Raw genomic sequence first — 22,692 nt, 5'->3', positions numbered from 1 at the left:
TTTGCCCCGCGCCCCGGCGGCGGCGGAGGGAGGGAGGGGAGCCCGGAGCCGTCGGGGAGAGCCGGCTCCCCGGCGGCTCCGATTAACTCTTTCGCCCAAGAGGATTTGCAAGGGAGGCCAAGTATAAAACAGTTCGTGAATAACAGAATTTTCCTCCCTCCCCCTTAATCCGAACCGTTGGCTATAATTAGAATAGCTTACTTAGGGGCATTAAGCGCTGCTCGCGAAGCCTCCGCGAGGCTGTTGCGATTGTTTTTGCCCTTTACGCCCCGATTTGCAGCAGTTCCCGCTGTAACTCGCCCCTCACCGAACCCCGTCCAGCCGCCCGTCCGCCCGCTCCCGCCCGAAAACCGCCCTGCGCCGCTGCCCGGGCGGACGGCGGGCGGGCTGACCGGCCGGCCGGCCCGCGGGGGGTCCCCCGCCGGCCCGCTCCGCCGGCGCGGGAACGTCGCGGGCACGGGGAGCCGAGCAAATCCCCCGCAAAGCCCTGGACCGCAAAGAGGCGCGGCGGGGTTAATACCCGTCCCCTAATCCGCGTCTACAAATGCGCCCTCCGGGGAGCCAGCCGGGCGAACGCGGCGGGGCCGCTCGGGGGCGGGTGGGGAGGCGCGGCGGGGCCGGCCGGTGGCGGCGGCGGCGGCCCGTCGGGTCTCCGCGCCGCCTCCGCCCGCCGGCGCTCCGCGGGGCTGCGCCCGGCCCCGGGCGTGCGGGAGCGGCGGGCGGCCGCGCACCGCCCGCCGCGCCCGCGGGGGTGCCCCCGGGCGCGGCATGGGGGGCGGGCGGGCGCGGGGCGAGCCGGGCTCGGCGCTGACCGCCTTCGCTCTCTGCCTCCTCCTCCTCCCAGCGCCGCAGAGATGCGAGGGGCGAAGAAACGCCAGGCGCTGCCCGCCATCGTGCTCCTGCTGCTGGCCTCGGCCCCGCCGCCGCCGGGCGCCGAGGGCAGGGACGTCCCCGCCGCCGGAGCCGAGCGGGGGACGCTCCTCGACCTCCTCCTCCACGCCCTGGGCGACGGCGGCCGCCCGCTGCCGCCCCGCCCGCCGCGGCGGGACCGGGTGATCTCCCGGCGGTACAGCAGCGGCGGCGGCGCCCCGCCGCCGGACCCCCGCGCCGTCGCCGCCGTCGCCGCCGCCCCCCGGCCGCCCCCGGCCGCCGCCGCCCCGCCGCCGCCGCCCCGGCTCTTCGCCGCCGCCCGCCACGGAGGTAAGAGCCGGCGCGCTGCCCCGCGCGGGGAGCCCGGGGATGCCGCCCCCTCCGGGTCCCGGCCCTGCTTCTCCGCCGGCGGCCGAGCCCGACGGCTCCTCCGCCGCGGCGGCCCGCTGCAGGCGGGAGGGGGGCGGAGGGAAAGCGGGGCCGGGGGTGCGCTCCCCGTCCCCGCGGCCCCGGGGGAGGTTTCCGCCGTTGCGGGCGTCGAGCCCCGCTGAGGGCAGCGCAGCCCGGCCCCGCGCCCCGGCAGCAGTTCGGCTGTGGGGGGTACCCGAGACGCACGGGGGGCGAGGGGCCCTCGGGCTTCAGCGCCTTCTGCTCTGCTGGGAGGTCGGTCGCCACCGCAGCTGACCGACAGGCAGGCCCTCCGAGCAAGCCTCGCAGCTTCCCCGCGTCGCAACGCAGCCGGCACTGAGGGAGCCCTGTTTCTCCCCAAACTTAGGACTGCTCCTCTGATTTGCACCGAGAGGAAAAATGACTAATCTGAGAGACAGATATCCGGACCTATTCCTTTAAACTTCCTCTTCAACTTGACGGCTTCCCATGCGATGCATCTTCCTAGTTTTGCCGGGGCAGGTGCTGGAGATCCGGGCTGTGTCGGGCATGGGGGCTTGTTTCACCTTCAGGAGGATGCTCAGGCTGGGGCAGGGAGCCGTCTCCAGCACTGGCATGGGTCAGGGCTGGCCTTGACGAGCAGGGGCGGTTCAGGGCCAAGCAGAGCTGCCTGGTGATATTCACAGACTGTGCTTGGCCAGGAGACCGGGCAGCAGGTCACCTCTGCCGCAGCTGGTTTCGATGCAGAGCCACGCAAAACATTTCCTGCTAGAGCGGAGCTGCCTGAGGGTTTTGTGTGGGTTAGGATGGTGTGGTTCAGCAAGGAGATTATAGTGGCTGTCTTTTGGCTGTAGCCCACTAAGATTTTTCTCTTGTTGCCTGCCTACTGGAGAGAAACCAAGATGAGGAAAACTAGGGAAGTTTGGTTTCTTGGGGATTTGTGTCCCTGGAGAGTCTCCACACATGTGGCTGATGGCTGGTAATAGGTGAGGTCGAGATGCAGCCTTCCCCAAGTCACACTGTAGACTTGCTCTTCTCTGTCCAGTGGTCTGTTTTAAAGGAAATTAAACCCCATTGCAGAAAAACTTGAAGTCGGGTGACAAGTTCAGAAGTTAGTAGGTAAGTGATTGGTAGGGCAGGCACTTGTGCCATGAGATTGCTGCACAGTCTAAGGAAACTGGACTAAAAAAAGACAAATCAAGCAAAGAGTAATTAATATTCTGCCCTTGGAAGCTTCTGCTGCGTGTGATCTGCCCCAAGTACTGAGCAGCCCATCAGTAAGGGGTTGTAGGGTCCCAGTGAACTTCCAGATATTCTTGCTTTTTCAGAGCGTTAAGTCTCTGGTAGTTAACGGAAAGCCAGCCCAAACCAGATGGCCACAGACTTGTTTGCTGACTGGAAAAGATGCTGCTGGTTATCAGCATGACTGGTCATGAGTGATTACTTACTGTGGCTTGAATTCTTTATGTGCTGTGAACAAACCCTCAGTGTATACTTCTCCAGGAAAACAACATAAAAAGGTTCTTTTCAAGGCAGAATACTTGAAGCCTTACATGTGTCTTCTTTTCAGGAGAACGAAAGATAGAAGAGTATAAACCTGAGAGCAATAGTTACTAGTATCGGGTGGCTTGAGAAAAAGTCTATTGTGGACAACAGTGTCTCCCATTGGAGATGTTTACTCCTAACTAAATAGTTGTATTGAGCTAGAAAATAGAAAATGTATATATTTCATAATATTTATATAACTTTGGAAGGGAATTTTCTTGGAATTCATCAGTATTATACATAATAAGGCTTTGTTTTCTATTACTTGTTAGTTTTAGTAACTATTTGTATACAAAAGGAGTGGAACTTCTGCACATCCTTAGAGGAGTTCTCCAGTTGTCCCTGGCGTAGGTGCAGTGTCCTGTGGGCAGCCACAAAGCTAGCTTTCTCTCCAGCCTAGAAAGGGCAGAACTGCACTTTAAATAATAGTCAAGTTTTCATATTCATTCCATTTGTTATAACAAACAGCAAGGATACAAATTAGTACCTGTTGTGATGGTGTGTGTGTGTTTTTTGGGATAGAGAACTGTGACAAGGCTTTTCTTACAAGTCGTCAACCCTTTTCTTACAACTCCTCTACCCTTTTCTTACAACTCCTCTCACCGACACATTAACAGCAGCTTTTTACTCCAGCTGGTAGTACCTGAGCGTCAGCTGAAGAGAATGGTTCATCTTCCCCTCAGTCAGGAAAGGTGTTGCATTCAGTTGAGTATGCAGCCAAGCATTTAAAACGGCGGTTACATATTATTGCTTAAAATCAAACCCAAGTGTCTGATTTAAAAGAAAATTGAGCAGCTCAATTGCTTCTTTTGTTTGAAACACAAAGCATCCAGAACAGTGCCATATACAGAACAGAGCATGCAAGGAGCATCACTTCTGTGTGTTTTCTCTTTTTTCTTTTCTGAGGATGCTGCTCCGTATTATCAATGAGCTGAATAGCAGGAGGGCTGAACTGTGCTTCCCCTCCTGTTCTTCTCTCTTTCCCTCACTCTCAGGGCTGGTCCCAGCTTTAGTCTAACCGCACGATGAACTAATTCAACTCACTGAGCCTCACCTCCACGCACCCCTTTCTTTTATTTCATTTGGGGGCTTGGTTAGCTATTTGCATAGTGAGGAGAGCTGGCCTGGAGTGCCACTGGATGAATTTTAGGAGCAGCACAAGGCGAGTGGCTGGAGCACGTGACCAGGGGTGAGGTTTGAGAGGGGATGGGACCTCCTCCTTACTGCCACGGGGACCTGCTCATTTAGCTCTGGCCATAACGGAAAAGCACAGCACCATAGGGTGTCTTCAGTGGGGTTGGAAAAAGAAGGGTGAGACACTAACTGTCAGGCATCCTAGAGGTACCACTCGTTCATAGATACATAACTAAGATGTAAAAGCAAGAGTGGTTGGTCTCCGATGCCCCACGTGGCTGTGGCTCGCAGGCGATTCAAGGGCAGGTCCTGGACTAGAGCTATGGCACGGGAGTGACAGCTGTGCTCTGCTTCATGCAGGTTCCTTGGGGGGCAAAGGGGCACGACAGCACTGAAACAGGATGGACACTCAAACCTGCCCTGCCGTGTTGGGGCAGTGAGCTCCTGTGGCATGCCTGGAAATGCCTCTTTAGGTCTTTTTTCCCCCCTTAATAATCAGGGGCATATTCCGTGTCGTGTGCTTCTTGGCCATATGAAGATTTGTATCCTGTATCTTGTAGGTCCCAGAAGGACACCCACATATGAAATAAAGACACCAGTTTCACCATCACTTTAGCTGTCTTAACTTTCCTCTTTTAGGCCTACATGTTCAAAGTCTTCTCTCGCACAGATCTGTACCTGTTTTTCTTGGTGACCTGATTAATGAGAGTGAGCACTTACTCTGAAGAGTATATTCAGAAGAAATAATGTATTCCAACTAACCAAAAAGCAATCTTCATCTTTTGCTAGGATTTCTAGTAGGATGTCACTAAAAATACAAGCTGTTCCTTTGAATTATTATATCTAGTGGGATTAAATTTTCTGTCACAACATCCTTTACTTGCCTGATTTTCATGAAGTTTCTGTGCTCGAGTGTGGGGTTTTTTTGCACTAAGAAGTGGCTCATAAAGTTTTTAAGCTTAGAGATGAAAGTTCCTCAATGGGCAGTCTTTTTCCTAACTATCCCCTGCTTCTGATATGTAACTGTGGTCAAGTTTTTTTACAAAGAACCGAAATAAATATGTATTTTCACAAAGAGAGGATTCAGCATCAGGTTATTTTTGAATATCACGTTGGGGGAACTAGAATAGTTTGGCATTCTTCTCAGATTTTCTTTGTTACCTTTATCCATACACTTTCCACAGAACCAAAATAGCTGCCATGTAATTAGATTTAAAGAAGTCTTGGGAAATAAAGAAGTCTGCATTAACTGTTCTTTCCTTACATACTCCCCACGACAGTGGAGAAATGAGCTATCTAAACTTACAAGGGGTAAGGGGCTGAAATTTGTCTTTGTGCTGGGAGACCAGCAAGACATTTTAAAACATTTTGATTAGTTATTTTTCAGACATGAAGGAATGAAGATAAATATTGCTCTCAATTTACCAGTATGTTCAAATTAGCCTCCTGAGCATATCTACTTCAGATTTAGAATAACATATCAGAGAAGAGAATCTGGCCCTCAAACTATTTAAACTTTGAGGTTAAACTTAAGAGTTCGATTTTATGCCAAAATTTCTTACACATCAGCAGAAGAAAACTGTAAGTTGTCCCGTGACATGGTGCTAATTTAACCATTATTCATAATGAGTTAGATTTGAAAGATATGTTTGAGGTTTGTTTTAGTTTATGGTTGAATCAAAACCATGTAACCTTATGTTACATAAGAAAACTTTTGTTCTTTTTACACACTTAAAAAATCTCCTGTAGGTGTAGTGATAGTTACAGCTGGAAGTCCCTAATGCTGGAAGACCTGCTGTGCCTAATACTAAACTACTTCAGTGAATGTAATTACAGATCTGGAATAAAAAAAGGAGTCCACTGAGGAACGTAAACCTCGTCTCTAGGAAATTAAAGTGTATGGTACGGCATAACACAGAGTCCTTTGTAATACTTGCGTCTTGTCCAATTATTATTCCTATTAATAAAATAGCATGCTTTTTTTTTTTTTCCCTTTTCATTCAGGAGGCTTAAAAGAAGATGAGAGTTAATAAGAATGACATTCTCCAAAATCATGTTTACCGAAACAGACATTACCTCAGAAATTAGTAAAACAGTGGAATAAAATGATTTAAAAGAAGAATAACTGTTACATTAAAAAAGCAAAATAAATTTTGTTGGCTTATAGTAATTGTTCCTGATTCCATATCTGAAGTTTTTGAATAAATTATTTTTACAGTGAAGTTGGTGGGTAGGCTTTTCTGGAACAGAACCAGGCAACTATATTCTGCTTTCAAAGGCTTAATATAATCTGTATTCCAAACAGTTAAGGGACTTATTTTTCTTTATTTTTATTGAGACGGACATGATAAGCAAATAAATTCAAGATCTAGTAATTAAAAGAAAATGTATTCTCATAAATTAACAAACTGAATGAATCATCAGATAGCAGAATTGTCGGCCTCGGGTCTCCCCAGGTGCTTTCTGCCAGAGCCTCCAGGTAGGGCCATTCTCCCCGGCTGTGGTACAGAGCACATTTTTAACATCTTGTCCTGCCATATAGATGTGGCAGTCTATATGGCAGTCTCCATGGGAGAATGCAACTGGCTTGGGTACTGGAAGCAGTAAAGATGCCATAGGATAATATGCTGCCCAGGCCGATGGTTACTGAGGCAGCATCAGCGGGGCTGCGAGGATCTCATGACACCATGATGCAACAATATGAACAGTCCCAAGGAGTTCAGTGGAAATAAGCATCATCTCTGCTCGTACCAAGATTAGGTGTCAATTCTACCCCCAAAATATGAGTAGGCAGGATAGATTTTTGTTATCTAGTGTTTCATTTGGGTGGGGAGAAAGAATTACTTTTCATTAAATGTATTGATAGCATTTTGATCTCAAAGCCATCTTCAAAATTTCGATGATAAATTCTCCTGAACAAGTTGATACTGGTCACTTTTTAATGGCCCATTACTTACTGTTTCCTGTAAGAAATACATAGTTCCACAAACCGATAGGTTTAATTCTGACAAGTGCATATTTGTAAACTGTATTTGTATTCATAAGCATATTTTGCTTTTTCCACCATTTTTGCTGTTTTTAATGGAATAAGCCTTGACTTTACTACCTTTCATTCAGGTCAGCTGTTATTTATAACCAGCATTTCCTTCCAGAAAGTGTTACTTTTGTACTAGTTCTCCAAACTGTAAGATGTCCGGGATCTCAGTGCCTCTAGTTTGCATGCTGGCGTTCTTAGTTTCTGATTCAAGTAAGTCCCAAATGGTGCAGAGGGTATATTCCTTTAGCCTTCAGTTCCACGCAGGTGCTTGGATCTATCATTGTGTCCTGCTCCTTCATGGTTATGACACCTTTACGACCTGTAACCCTGCTGCTACATTTCTTTCCTTGACTGCTTGGGTTTTTAGGTGTATTGTGCACTATGCCTTGTAATAGCAATATTGTGTTTTTGGCAAACATGACTGCCAAGCAGTAGAGGTAGGCCGCTGAAGAGAAGGCATCTGAAATCTAGGGTAAGACAGAAATCTTCCATATCACAGTGGAGAATGTCAAGCCCATGGACCAACCCCAACAGCAGATGAGTGAATGAGCAAAGATGAAACATAGTTGTTACGGACATGGAGGTTTAGATTATAATGAAGTCCATCAGAGTAGTCCTTCAAATGAAGTGATGATGCTGGCTCTCCAAGGGGCTCTGCTCTCACTTCCATTAATCCCAGTGCAAAACGAGGGTGCTCGATGCCGTACAGTATTGACCTGATGTGGCGCACTCTCCTGGCACGCGAAGGGAGAAACCTTGTCGAGCTGCAGTACGCCGGGCAGCAAACGTTTCAGATGGCACTGTGCTCTGCCAGGAGCAAGATAGGATGTCAGCATGTGGAAGAGCTTTTTTGTTGGGCTATGGTGTACAAAAAGTCAGTGACTTTTTCTTTATTCAATATGAGGAGATCTTATGGGTTTTGTTTTAGTTCTATTTCATATTTTTATAAAAATTGTATTTAGTGTGACAAGAGACACAGTTACTAATGTGTACGGTTCTGGCCCCAGAAAAGTGAATGTCAGAATTTTCACTGAATTACACCAGGATTGGGCCTGAAGTACACCAGGACTCCTCCAATATGCAGGGAAGTGAATAACAAATAAAACAGAAGTTTCACTTCAAAGTAGATCCAAGTGCATAACTGTCTGTAACTCAGGAACTATAGCATGCATTTTGAATTAGTCTAGCTTGGCCCTGAGTCTGTGAGCAAACTGAAGAGTTGATATATTTTGTATTCTTTTTTTTACTGTAGGCATGATTTGATTTTTCAGTCAAGAAAGAATGGCAGGTCTCTGTGTTTTCCTGGTTTGTTATTTCAGGTGTTAATCTGCTAGGAAAAGCCTCTGAGAGATGGGCAAATGGTAGTGCACAGGTGTAAGACTTTGCAATATTTTTGTTTGGTAAATATGCTTTAGCCTTGAAAATACACTGCTTCATGTCTGGAGATGATGTTGATTTTTAAATATGTATGTATACAGGGAGAAAGATTTAAAAAGATGAGAAGCGTAACCATGCAAACATACATGCATATATATAGGCACACACACTTGTCTTTTAATTAATGGGTTTTGAGGGCAGGCTGAGGGAGAATGATGCGGTGTTTCAGACCTACATGTGATTTGAAAGTTACAAAGGTGGCTTATAAATGTAGACTGTATTTTCCAAAGTGCTTACAACAGCATAAAAATCATTGCATAGGGGTAGTCATTGTGCAAAGCTATAAGCAAAACCTCATAATCATTGAGGGACCCGAGAAAGATGCACCGTCTAGGAAAATAGGCACCGGAAGGCTGCAGAGAGAGGAGGTGGCTGGTTCCATGTCTAAAGTATATGTACTGCCACTATCCGCACTGGGATCATTTTATTCTTAAAGAAGATCTCTCCAACTGACCTGAAAGTAATTTGTAGGAGGGGGAGAATATCCCCCTTATTAATACTTACCTGTTTTCTAGAGAACTAAAATTTTCAGTGGTGTTTGTCTAGTACTTTTCACTAAAGTAAAAAAAAAAAAAAAAGACTTAAAGGTGAGTAAATCTTTGTTACTATTTTGTAAGACTTGCTTTAAAACATACCAAATAAATGCACTTTAGTAGCCATAGTAAATACCTTCTTTTCCAGTAGAAGCATTCCGCTGATGTTGTACTGAAAAATAATTTTTTTTGTTAATTTGTTGCTTACATTTGGTTTTGATGTTGAGGGATAATATTAAAGCAGACTGTTAAAAAAGAATATGGTGGTTTCTGAATGTATGCACACATGAACAGTGTTACACGGGATGAGATATATTTTTTTAGTTGGAAAAAAATGTATTCTCTGGGACATTTTTTTTTGTTCTTTTGACTCTTAAGCAATTGCATATACTCCCTGCCCATGAGACCACAACGAAAACTTAACTCTGGTGAAGAAAATATGTCAAAATGAAACTTGCAAAATGAATTGAAATCAGGAGAAGATACATGATGGAAAGCATTTTGCTAGGAAAAGTGCAGCTGATCTCCTGTGTTAGCCTCAGTTGATGGTTAGGCTTTTCTGTTCAATTTAAGGATGAGTGATTCATTTTGTCACTCGTGAATTAGAGGTTACTACTTTAGTGGAAGTCCTACAGGCTATTCATTCGTGTTTTGGGCATTTTTAATGTTGGTGAATTGGAAAACACTTGCTCCAGTGAGGGAATTGATTGACTATTGATTACATACTGAGGGTGCAATTCTTTATCTGTAGGGTATAAACAAGATTTAACACATGAAGGATCCAAGCATTTGATTGGTTAGTGGCCATTTTTTTATTATCCTATGTTTTGTTATGTCTGCTGGGCAAAAAAACCATTGATGTGCACTGTTCCACTGATGTTACTAAAACAGTACATAAAAATGTGTTTGCTTAATACAGGCTTTAACAACAAGGGAAAATACTGTTTGGTGTTACAAATTGTGGCTACGTTTTAATCCTAATATTTTGTTTTTAAACATACAGTTAAAATGGTTATGTAATCAAACAAAACCCACTTAGGATAAAGGGACAATTTTGCATACTAACAATATTTAAACTTTTTTTTCTAAGGTTTCTTTTTTAAAGCCTGTTAGGTCTTTTTTTGCCAATTCAAGTAAATTGGTTAGATTGCATTTTAGTACGTGTTCTCTTACTACGTGATTTGAAATCTGTGTCTTTGGCTTAAAGAAGAACATTTAAAGTTGCATCAGTAAAGCAACTATTGTCATGTTGACAGCTTCAGGAATGACAAGTCACAAATCTACTTAAGGCTTTGCTACTTAAATTATGTTCTCCTTTTTACTTGAGCCTGTAAAATAAAGGTGAAAAGCAAAATAAAACCCTGCTGGAAAACAGTCAGATGCCTTTTTCCCTTAACCTTTACTGTTTATGATATCAAGCTGTATGTGATGTGTTTCAGTAGAAGCAACCTTTGAAATGAAGTGTTAGGAAATGCATCCGCATCAGTATATGTGGCAGTACTGGATATATGCACTAGATTAGTAAAACCCTTAAATCCCATTGGATTAAAATAACTGAGGAGATAGCTGCGATGTTATTACTGTAATCGTGATAGAGTAATTACTTCTTCCTTGTCTGTTAATGGCATAGGATGCCTAACACGTGAGAGACTTCTCTTTTGCCACTGAAATTTTAATTTAGGAAATTTAGGAAAAATATTTTCAGAACTCATCTTCTACACGGTGGACAAAACCTTACCAAAACATACCAATGTGAGGATTTCTTGTGGTCTCTGGAGAAATCTTCTGGGTCAGAAGACAATCTAGAGCAGGCTAATCACTTTCATTTTATGCTGTGGGCCTAGAGTTTGAGTGGACCTGTTGGTCAGTACTAATTTAGCAAGATACCCCATACAATTTGTGTTTCCCGTTATTATATGATCAAATCCCAAGTTTGCATGTAAAGTTAACATACACAGATTTCCCCCTCTCATTCAGTAACAAGATGCTTTTCCAGATGTCAGGCAATTTTCAGACTTGTAGAAAAGGGCTTACTACAACATAAATCCTTTTTGTGGGTAAGAAAGATGTGCACAGGTACAGCAAATTTAACACCCAGATGTACTGCTTATGAACAGGGTAAGTCTACATCATGAGCGTGGCAGAGTCACTCTGTGTATAAGTTTGTGGTTCAGCTGCATGGGACTATAGAGGGATCCCTTGTCTAAGCTGCAGTCAGGGCTTTCAGAATCCTTAAAACAGATCCAAACTGCACATTTACACTGAAGCCCACTGACCCAGAACTGAGCAGCACCTCCAGAAAAGCCTTGCTTCTCCTTTACTTTTGTCTGGGATAGCTATTCCTTTCTTGTTAGAGCAAGGAGTGAAATGAGTAAATGTGGAGATTAAATAATACTAACAAGGTAGGTCTTATCTTAGAATAGATAGAAAACCTCTTGAATATTAAGGGTAACAGTTCCTTTTCTCTGCAATTACACTCTCCATCTCAGAGTACCAGAACATTATAGCAGTGAGAGCAGTATTGAAAAACAGAGAAACATTAACCTTGCTCAGTCCCAGTATATGGAAAGTGTTTTCTGGTTTTTATTTAAGACCAGCACTTTCTGCTCAGCACATTTTGGCCCACTGAAATGTATGGTTTGCATGTATTTTACACCTACTTAAGATCCTCAGAGATAAGACCTCCAATATTAGTATGTCTATAATAGCTCACTACGTTTGGTGCATTTATATGTAACACTCAAATATTTTTATCCCAGTTACCATTCATAAGATGTCTCCTTATGTAACTGTGATAGGGTAAAATGACCATAGCCTGAGCACAAACATGGCATATGTTCACTGGGAACACCTTTAAGATAACAATTTAGAATAAAGTACTTGTGAGGGAGAAACAGTGGATTATTAATCTGTTATGATAGTTCGGAATCTGTTATAGTTCAGAAAGAAAGAGAAACATTTCTAAAATAAGCACAGGAAATGTAAAGTACAGTTAAACATTACCATTTGCACAGCACTCAACCTGGAGCCTATTCATATTTCAAAAAGAGCAGGGTCTAATTAAGCTCTGGCAAACTCAATTCTATTTCCTTTCACGACGATAGAGTTTGCCTATGTTTGTCAGTGCTGAGTTTGGCTTGTATGCAGTTAAGCACATGTCATCAGCTTTCATTCAGATGATTCAACTAGTTCATATATTGCTTTTGATTTATTGCAGCTGTTCTTGTGTTTAATTTATGCAAATATTCTAGAATCTACATTTATTAGCAACCATGGTAGCTAAAACAGAATACTTGCATAGAGTGCTGCAGAATTGCAAGAAGTGAATTTCCTCTTCAAATTTATCAATGTGTAGTCTCTATATCTCATTCTAAGAGTGGTTCTGCCTTCAGTCAAGAGCTCTCCAATAACTTTCCAGGCATAATTTGAAGTCTCTGGATTCAGCTGAAATATCTGCCGTGATAGTTCAGTGATTTCAAATAGCTGATAGATGAATGAATGGAAATTGTTATCTGTTACATAAAACCTCCTTATGAATAGGAAAAGATAGCTTCAGTAAATTAATGTCTTGAATAGTTTGACCAGTCTTGCCTATACATCTCATTATTTTCAGTGAATTATCCTTTTATAGTTTAATGAACAATTAGTATTGTAATACATCTTTCCTTTTGGAAAGAATGAAGTACATATTCACAGCTTAGTATTCAAAATAGTGAGGGTTTCATAATGCCATACATTTTCTCATTTGAATTGCTTGAGGGATATCCTAACCTGTTTATTAGAATCTCTTAGGAAAAGAGAGCTCTTTTGCATATACTCATATATCAGGTCTGTAATTGTTTTGAGATTTTTTCTTTTACTTTTCAAAATAGATATGTACTTCAGTGTTTTCCATGTTCATATCTCTGACAGAGGAGAAAAGAAGAAAAAGGGTGTTTTTGAATTATGCACGTAGTGCTTATCTGTATGTGTGTGGTGCTTCTCAAGAGGCTCGCAATGCAAAGTGTAGTTGCTAAATTCTTTTTTACATTTCTTTTTCAAATGTAAAACTTGTCAGAATATGTTAATCTAGATCTATATCCATTCCAGTTCTGTTTTCTGGTGATCTCTAATAGTAATAGCAGAAGAGTCATCATATACACTACGTTTGGCTTATTTCTTAATCCCACAGCATTTTATGATGGAAACAGGGATTTACAGAGAGGAAAAAAAAGAAATCCATGCTTCTTAATGTTCTTTTGCCAAACAAATATAAAGGTCTCCACAGGCAAGGATTAACTAATACAAATATGCTTTCTGAGCAGCTATTGAAGAATTACTAATAAACATCATTATAGCTAAGTTCAAGATATTCATCCGTGTAAATATATCCTGTTATAATTTCATTACGGTTGGCTGAAGCCCTAGGAGAAGCCAATGTTTCAACCTCTTTGTTCAAGTCTTAATGAATTATTGGAAAGTGGCTGATTAGAAAGCATTGAATCAGAAGGGGCCACTGCATTCTGAATGTTACTGTCTTTGATGTTTACCTCCCAAGTTGACTCATTTCTGTGGCCAAAAATCTTGGTACGCGAAGCTGTGAGCCTGCTTTGCTGGGCCATTATATCCCAGTGCATGTCTGGAGGTCAAATGTGGTAGGTAGCTATTTAGTAAACATTGTAAGTGTTCATTGAAGCTCACACCTTAGAATAGGATTCTGCCCAGAAGTGGGGCACAACTGTATTGTAGCTAAAGGGGATACAACAAAAGAAGTGGGATGTCCAAGTAGAAGTTTAGTTTCTCCTTAGACTAGGCACACTTTCCATACTTGCTCCCCTACTTTTTTTCTGTGTGGTGGATCTGCTTGTCTCCTGCTTCCAGTTGCTTCTGAACTCAATGCCTCTTCAGCTGTCCAAGGCAGAGTCTACACTGTAATGTGAAAATACCTGTTTGTGACACTCAGGCTGCTGCACTCTGCTGGGTAAGAGCTTGGGCCTACACTATGTATCAGCGTATACTTGAGCTTTCTCTTCCAGAGAGCTCCAGATTTTAGGTAATGAAACATGAGCACAGGCATAAAGGATTAGGATGTGAGTGCATCTCATCTTGAGACTGGAGTCAGATCCTTGACTAATTCCTTGACAATGTAAATGTATTCAAAGAGGTGGATGAAGTTTGAGTAATTGGTGCTGTGGCTTAGCATTGTTCCACTGCTTCCCCAAGCATACTGATGGGGCAGTCCCTCTGTGAGGATTCACATTTCCCAGCAGATCAGTTCCACGCTGGGATGCTGCCTAAAGTAAACTCAAATAAGAGCAGCGATAAACTACATCCTGGTCTTTTCACCTCCATTAAACTAGTCTCATTTAAAGATCTTTTCATTGTGTACGTCACCTAAAATAATGTAAATGGAGCAGCCGTTAACCACAAGGTTCCTCACTCAGGCAATGGTTGACAAACACTCTAATCAAACAATGTTTTTTTCAGTTGATCCTGTCTTCAAGGTACCCCTTAACACGTCCTCTGCTCTCCTGGGATGGAGAGGGGGGTTTCAAAAGTTGGCTTGCTTGTATTGAGGGTCTTTTCTTTAAGGATGACCTTGCAATATGATAAAATTCTTAAGCATGGCCTCCACAGATAGGAGTGACCCATAGTTTAAGGGTTCAGAGCTTTTGAGACGTCTCATTGGTAACATGCCTCAGACGGATCCTCAGTTGTACGTCTTCTGAAATACCGCAGAAGGAGCATCATAGCAGACTATGTTTTCACTTTAGTTACAGTAGCCTCTGGATTATTTAAAATTAACCACATAGCTTTAATTTGAAGAGGCAAGCATTCAGGCTAAGAATATTTGAAGCGTGGTAATGAGGGCTGTAGCCAGGCCTCTTACTCTTTCACATTAGAGGATGGCGAAAGTTCCGAGGGTGCAAAGGAGGAGGAAACAACATGAAAGCTGGTTTTGCCAGACAGGTGAAGACTTATTCATGCTGGGAGCATCTCCAGCTGGGAAAATCCATGGTTGTTATAGCCTTTGTGCCACCAGAATAGAAAAAAGGGTTGGCTCAGAGAAGAGAATCTGGCTCAAAGAACTTAAAATAAATATCAGATGTCAGAGCTGTGACTTAATTGTTTAGCTAAGTAGATCATGTGAATTACACACAGATTGAGGACCTGGTTTTGCTTCTGCTGAAATCAAGGAGAACAGAATCAGGCCATACTCTCCTTCCAGTGTCTTTCAGCTCTCAAAACTGTGTTATATGAGAGTACGACAGCTTCTAGAATAATTTCTTGTACCAGTCGGGAATCCAGAGAGCTGCTAGTACACAAGTACATTGTGTTTTATTACTGTAGACATAAGCTAAGACTCTAAACAGAATGCATTTCCTTAGCTGCTCTTGGTTTTTATTTCAAAATTTGACATTCAAACAATGGCTTCTGTGACTCTAACTGTGGAAACTGGAACTCCAGGTTCAGACATTGGTTTCTGACAATAGCCAATTTCAAAGAGATACATCGAGATGTACATGTATTTTCCCCCTTTTAAGGCAGTCTCAGATTACAGCTCTGACAGTCTCAGAATTAGACCTACGCCCCAACGCAAAGACATTAGCTTATAAATATCACCTTGAGAAACGGGAGTTCTGAAAACCTTTTAACTTTATAGTGAAAATTTATTTTTTCTTCCGTAATGAACATATAAGAGATGTTTGTTACCTTTATGAATAAAAGGAAATAAAACATTTTTTTCTCTTGTTGTTACACTATTGCATATTTCCTTTAGCATTTTAAAATTCTCTATTAAATGAAAAAAATGCATGTTTAATCATGAAGGCTTTGCAGGAGTGAGGAAACTATCAGAAGAAAGACAGTGGCAGCTGAAAACTTGAAAGCATTGTTTAGTTATAACCAAAAATAAATTACCTGGAGCTGACTGACAATCTTACATTCAGGAAGAAGGGAAAGATTTTGGGAGAAGGCTTCACATGTGCAATTGAAAGTACATTTCCATTACCTGGTGAAGAGCCTTCACATAGTTCGACTGACAGAGTGAAATATTGGTAGACAGGTGACAAAGAAAAATGTTTAGAAAGATCTACAGCCAATTTGGAGACTGACATGTATTTCTACAAATTCTGTCTGGATAATGAATGACTGTTGGTACAGCATGTAACGGATGACATTATAAATGAACGGAGCATAGAGAAATTACTTAGTATCATATTTCTGGACATACTCAGAAGATACTGTGGGAAATATTCTGATTTAGATAGGGCAGTTTTTAGGTGCTGGTTTCTGCATTCACACTGCAGAGGGCATCAGAGGGTGGCAAGCACCTCTGTCCCCTGGCCAGGCAGGGTTCAGCCTCTCCAAGCTCATGCTGATAATACCATTACTGCAGTCTTTTAACCAGCAACAAGGTGTGATTTCTTTTTCTGAGAAGAGAAGTGAAAGTACAGTACGGTGTCCAAGCACTTAGCAAGCAATTACTTTCCCTTCAGAAACGGTGAGTTAAGCAAAGAAAAATCGGTTTGAGGGGGAGAGAAGGAACATAACATTACCAGTGTTGAAAAAGCTGAATAGATCACAGCAGGCAAAACTATCCTCCCCATCCTCTGTCTGCCTATCCTGACACTTCAGACATGATTAAATGCTTCTTCTGTAGCTCAAGTGAGTTAGCTCCCTCCAGCCTCAGGTTATGTCCTTTCCATAGTTCAGTGCGCAGGCTTGGAGGAGCCAACTCTGGGGATAATCTGTTGCCCTTAAGAGGGTGTTGAACTGGAGGCTGGCAACCCTTTTCAGGCTGTAAATAGTCATTGCTCTGCTGAGGTAGGAAGGCCTCCCTGGAATTACTGTTCATGCCGTTGGTTGTCTTCATAGCAACGACTGCTGCTAACTATTCTTGTCACTCTCTATTCCCACTCACAGCTCAGCGGAAACCAGCCAAGGTGAGGAGACCAAGCAGAGCGCAAGGGAGGGGAGAAGGCAGAGTGCAATGGCTGGGCAAGAGTAGGGCATGGGCAGGGAAGAGTGGGGACAGCAGCTGGCTAGGTCCTTCCTGTAGGTGTGAACAGGTCTTTATCACCCTCCCATGACTGCAAGTCAACCTTTTCTTCTGCTAAGACTACTGGAGAGACTTAGTTAAAAGTAGTTTTCCTCCATAGCTTCCGAAGAATTGACCTAGGTACGAGTGAAGGTAGGAATGATAAGTACGTGTCCTTCTCCTGTGCCTTGTATCCTGTGAAGGTGCTGCAAGTGATACAAGATGAACACCATATGCTTCCATGTCTGTTTCTCCTACTTTTGTTCTCTTACCTCTGGATGTGTTTTCCAGCTTCCTCCATTGTACTGTCACAGGTGCTTTCACTTTTGTACAGTATTGGAAATGTGGAGCACCGGGAGTGGGAAACTGAGACAACATGAACAGTTGTGGTATCTCAAAGATGGTCCTGTAAGTTCAAGTCAGAAAGTTGGGTTATAAAGGAAAGAACTTTCATATCCTTCCCAAGTGGCAGCATAATAAAATGAAAAAGAGCAAACTCAAGTAAAATTAGTATGTATTTGCTTTGTTTACTGTTACTGTTTTGATTTTGTGAACGTTTCTGTTGAAGGACTGATTTCACCTGAAGCATAAAAACCCTTAGAGACAAAAGTTTGTGTCAGAGGACTTTGTATCACTTGACCGCCCTTCACTTGCATGAAAGAAGGCAGGTCTCCCACAGATTGTGCTTGGGAGGGACTGTGTTGGGAAGAGTGCCGTGATGCTAGCTGTAATAGCACAGGAGCTTTGCCTTGGGAACTCTGCTTCCATTATGTCCTATGAGATCCAGTAGAGAGGTGCAAGGATTATGGGACTACAGGTCTCACTTTCTTAAAAAAGAGGACAAACTTCACTTTCATTCACTTTCTACCACAGATGAATGGCGAGAAATCTGCGGCAGTGAAGAAAATTTATAATACAAATGAGCACATAACACCTTCTGAGGCAGCATCACAACTGTGGTTCTGGTGTTTCAGAAAGAGAAACTTGAAGAAAGCAGACTCTTTTAAAAAAGTTGACTGTCTCAAGATGTACACCAAAGTTGAATTAGTTTTCATGAAAACAGCAGTGTTTTATGATCTGAAACGTCCAAAAAGGAGCTAGATAATGGACATTTTTTCATAAAAACTAGCTGAATCAGTAGGATGTTACTTATGGATTTACCCTGTGCTAGAAATGTGGCAAGGAGCTTGAGACATTTAATTTCTAATCCCATGTACCCCTTTGTAATTAAGTAATAAATAAATTGAATTAATTCAGAAACTAACTCCATTTAATGATTTGCAGTAAACAAAGAATGAGGGAGTTAATAATAAAACACTATAGCAAGCAAATGTATTTCTTCTCAGGGTAAAAGAGCATGTTTGCATGGTTCATTGTCATATATTTACAAGCTTGCATAGTATTTAGGTAAGACTTAGCATTTAATTAAAAGGACTCCAATAGAGTCAGGAGTAGTAGGGATTCCAGGAGAAATTTGTCCCTCTTAGGTGCTCATAGGCCATGACCCAATGGGGATAATAGCACGTAGAACATAACTGAGATAGTTATTTGTTGAATTAAAGCTAGTATTTCCCACTTAGAATCATATGGCTGGAACCTATTGGAATTATTGAATCCAGCCATCTGCTATTTCAGGCAACACGTCCTAGAATCTTGTTCATAACCTTTTCAAAGAACTGGAATGTGCCTAGCTAATGTAAGACTTGTCTTGCCTGTTTATCAGTTAGCAGAGATAAATACATATCCCTTTCTTCTTGAAGAAATGTCCAAATCACATTAGCCTTGCTTTTTTGTGTTACTATTTATACTGTATTATAGTATGTACAGAATCTTCCATACTATTTATAACAGCATGTTGCTAAAGCTTACTGCCCCATTGCTCAAATAAAGGCTGTACATCCAACTGAAATCAAGTGTCTAAAGTTAGTTGTATGTTTTCTTGCTACCCACCTGAAGGTCTCTAACAACAACATAGCTGAAAAATATTTGGATCCAAAAACCTTTCCATAATTCCCTTGCAGTTACGTTAATGGGGTGTTGATGAGTGAGGAGGACTATGCAGCCATCAGTGAGAGTGGAATTTGACCCTGATCACTATAAAAAGGCAGCATTTCAAACTATTTCAAGACTATTTTTAGAAATCTTAAAATAAAATATAAAATATTTAATTACAAACAACGGGTGAAGAACTAGAAATTTGAAATAGTTCAAATCTACTCCAAACTGTAGTGCACAGATGTCAATCCATGAAACAAATATTATGAGGACATATAAACATATAGTTCTACAGACAAAAATAAGGCATGCTGAATTAGGAAAGCAGTATGCCTTTGCTCTTTATACATTTTTTAATGTGTTCATTTTCTGACTTTACTATGGTTTGTAGGAGGTGTCCTTATCTGTTTTTATTGCCAGTTTTAGGAATTTCTTCATACAATACTTTGTGCATTTTTAAAAATGTTCAGTATTTGCAATACTGCAATTTTGGTAGAACCAAAGACTGCAGTTACTCTCTTGTCAATGACCTGTGAATATTAATCCCCCTGAGTTTAAGAGAGCAACTGATGTAGATAAAGCTTACAAGGGTGAGTAAAAGAGATCTGACATAGGTGAGTAGAGACTTGGGGATAAGAATGAATGGTTGGCACTGCATGTGATGGATTGGCAGAGAGAAGAGAGGCAAAAAATAGAAATGGTGACTAAATCCCAGACTGAGATTTTAGAAGCTGGTGCTTCTTTTTATGCCCATCTTTAGCACATTTAAGAATTACACTGATATTTTTTAATGTAGTGCTCTTGCCAGTGGTGACTAACATGGTGAACTTTATCAGCCATAATGAAAGCAAACCTGTTAGGCTTTCTCTTTGGGGTCATACCATTGTACTTCTAAACTGACTGATGTCACAGCCCACTTTATTGCTCAAGTTCCTGATGAATGTTACAGAATAAAGACTTTTAATTGTATATATGTAACACCAAATATTGTATTCATAACTGAAGCTGGGAGAATTTGAGGTTGTATCAATTACTCAGCATTTAAAAGGAGTATTATTTGCCATGCTCACATCAGAAAAATATTACTGGAATGAATACCAGGGAAAGTAAATGTTCAGTCACTAGTTTGAGTATCCTTAAAAGCACTGTTTCAAACCTGGCAAGTAAATAAGCATGGAAACATTTATTTGACATGGGAGCAGAACTAGCATTTTAGGACTTGACTAATGAGGTACAATCATATATCACAATTTGCATTCCAAATATTGTCTATAAATAAAGTTGAAATACCGAACAAAGATTTTATGGACAGCAAATAAATCCAAAGAGATTAGAATACTGTTTATGTCTACTCTTTGAGAAGCAGAAGATGAATTGACTAAAAGTAATTCATTAAGAATTTTTAATTGCACTCTATTTGTAACCCTTGAGCTCTAGCGTACACTTTGTATCGTGAGAACTGAAGGGGCTCCTGCTAGGTGAAGTAAATGGGAAGCCTGGTAAACTGCTCTCAGAGCAGAAAGGTATGCATGAGTACGTTCAGCATATTCTACGTTCAGTAGATGGCAGTGGTATGCAGTTGTAGATGAATTCAGGATTTTCTCTTGAGCAGATGCTTTCATCTCTGTGAATCCAAGCAGTGATGATTTGAGGGTTTATTTGAAGCTTTTTTTTTTCTCAGAAAATACTGAGATACCAGATAATTTTTCACCTGCTAGAGCAGACAGTGGTAGAAAATGCAAAAAAATTTGCTAATTTATTGTAATCTTCCTTACACAGCACTTGGAAGAATCTGGTAAATTTTGAATTTCAAACAGCAGTATTACATGCAGAAAGGAATGAGTCTGTCTGGAGCATTGACTCATTTTCCATCTATGCCCCGTGGAACTTAGTATGTACAAATCAGTCTCAAAATAAAAGTATTCAGTAAGTGGGAACTGTGTGTGTTACTTAACAGGAGTAGTAACACAGTGACGTCTCGGAATACTGTGCACAGAAATAGATATTTTCCCTTGTCTAAAGGAATGAATTGCAGATCTATTCGGGGGAAGTGGAGTGTGTGTGTGTATAAGCAAACAAATTACTAAGACAATTAGAAATTATTATAAAGCTTTTAGTTATTGAAAACTAGAAGAAAAAGAACAAAACAAAAGCAGAAGTACAGTTTATGTGGTAGAAACCACAGATGAAGAGGCTAAGAGAATTAAATTACATCATTTAAGTAGATATTTTCTCATATGGCAGTTATTTCTAACACAAATAATAGGAAATGTTTAATGATTTATGATTGTTAATAATGGAAGGAGTTGCTCTCCGTTGCACAAAGCAATGTTTTTTCTTGCCTCCCTATGGGAAACTGCAATAGAAAGTGCATTAAATATATCAGTTGGTGAACTGAGTTGTAACACAACCACAAATTTGTCCTAAGGATTTTGAGCACTCTTGGACAGACCCCAGAATCAATTGATGGTCCCCGAGTAGGGAATACAAATGTCACACATTTTCAACAAAGAACTGCATACTCTGTTTCTCTGCTGTATCAGACACCACATGAGGATCCAGAGGAACATTTCAATCTGTATTAATATGGCTGTTGTTTGCAGAACAAAAAAGAATACCATTCTGGTAGCGACGGAATAGCAGCATAAAAAAAAATAGCATTTCCAGCATTCCAAAGCTGCTGGAAATCCTCAGTTTTGCAGCTAAGAACTTTGCCCAGCCGTGGGCCCAGAAGTAAAAGTTTTGTGCAATCTGGTCACAGCCAAAGTATAATAATGAAAGTAGGAAATTAAGATCTTTTAATTGGTCAGGGTACTGAAGAAAGAAGTATATGTTAATTGATCCAACTCTGCTTAACATCATGTGCTGCTGAGGGCTGCGTTAGGAGCTGTTCTCCCGAGCACAGTGAAACCGTAGTGTGGCAAATGCCCTAGCCAGAGGGGGATTGACTCCCTGGGACAGCAGCCCACAGTGGTGACCACGTATTTCTGTCTACCTCTAGCAGAAATACCTGGATCAGATCTCTAGGTGCATGCTTCATGCTCCATTTATTCACAGGGTATTTTACCATGTGATTCCCATGTATGACACTGTAGTCAAACACTATGCTTTACTGTCCTGGTTTCAGCTGGGATAGAGTTAATTGTCTTCCCGGTAGCTGGTACAGTGCTATGTTTTGAGTTCAGTATGAGAAGAATGTTGATAACACACTGATGTTTTCAGTTGTTGCTCAGTAGTGTTTAGACTAAAGTCAAGGATTTTTCAGTTTCTCATGCCCAGCCAGCGAGAAAGCTGGAGGGGCACGAGAAGTTGGCACAGGACACAGCCAGGACAGCTGACCCAAAGTGGCCAACGGGGTATTCCATACCATGGGACGTCACATCTAGTATAGGAACTGGGGAGTGGGGGTGGGGGGAATCGCCGCTCGGGGACTGGCTGGGTGTTGGTCGGCAGGTGGTGAGCAATTGCCCTGCGCATCATTTGTCCATTCCAATCCTTTTATTATTGCTGTTGTCACTTTATGAGTGTTATCATTATTATTATTAGTTTCTTCTTTTCTGTTCTATTAAACCGTTCTTATCTCAACCCACGAGTTTTACTTCTTTTTCTGATTTTCTCCCCCATCCCACTGGGCGGGGGGGGGGAAGTGAGTGAGCGGCTGCGTGGTGCTTAGTTGCTGGCTGGGGTTAAACCACGACATTTACTTAACACCACACCGTACTCTTATCAAAATG

At 42.1% G+C, this 22,692-nt stretch overlaps 1 protein-coding gene across 1 annotated transcript in view; it reads left to right on the top strand.

The window, feature by feature from the left end:
- ALKAL1 (ALK and LTK ligand 1) overlaps positions 1–22,692 on the top strand; it is a 46,663-nt gene that overhangs the window by 8,010 nt on the left and 15,961 nt on the right. Inside the window, exon 3 of the mRNA XM_069778625.1 lies at positions 192–1,200. Coding sequence (XP_069634726.1) covers positions 192–1,200 — 1,009 coding nt within the window. The remainder of the gene's footprint in view (positions 1–191; positions 1,201–22,692) is intronic.

This window comes from Haliaeetus albicilla, chromosome 3, assembly GCF_947461875.1.
Source record: "Haliaeetus albicilla chromosome 3, bHalAlb1.1, whole genome shotgun sequence".
In the NCBI taxonomy this organism is placed as follows: Eukaryota; Metazoa; Chordata; class Aves; order Accipitriformes; family Accipitridae; genus Haliaeetus; species Haliaeetus albicilla.
The sequence above is the reverse complement of the archived record's forward strand: the minus strand, read 5'-3'. Positions and strand labels throughout refer to the sequence as shown.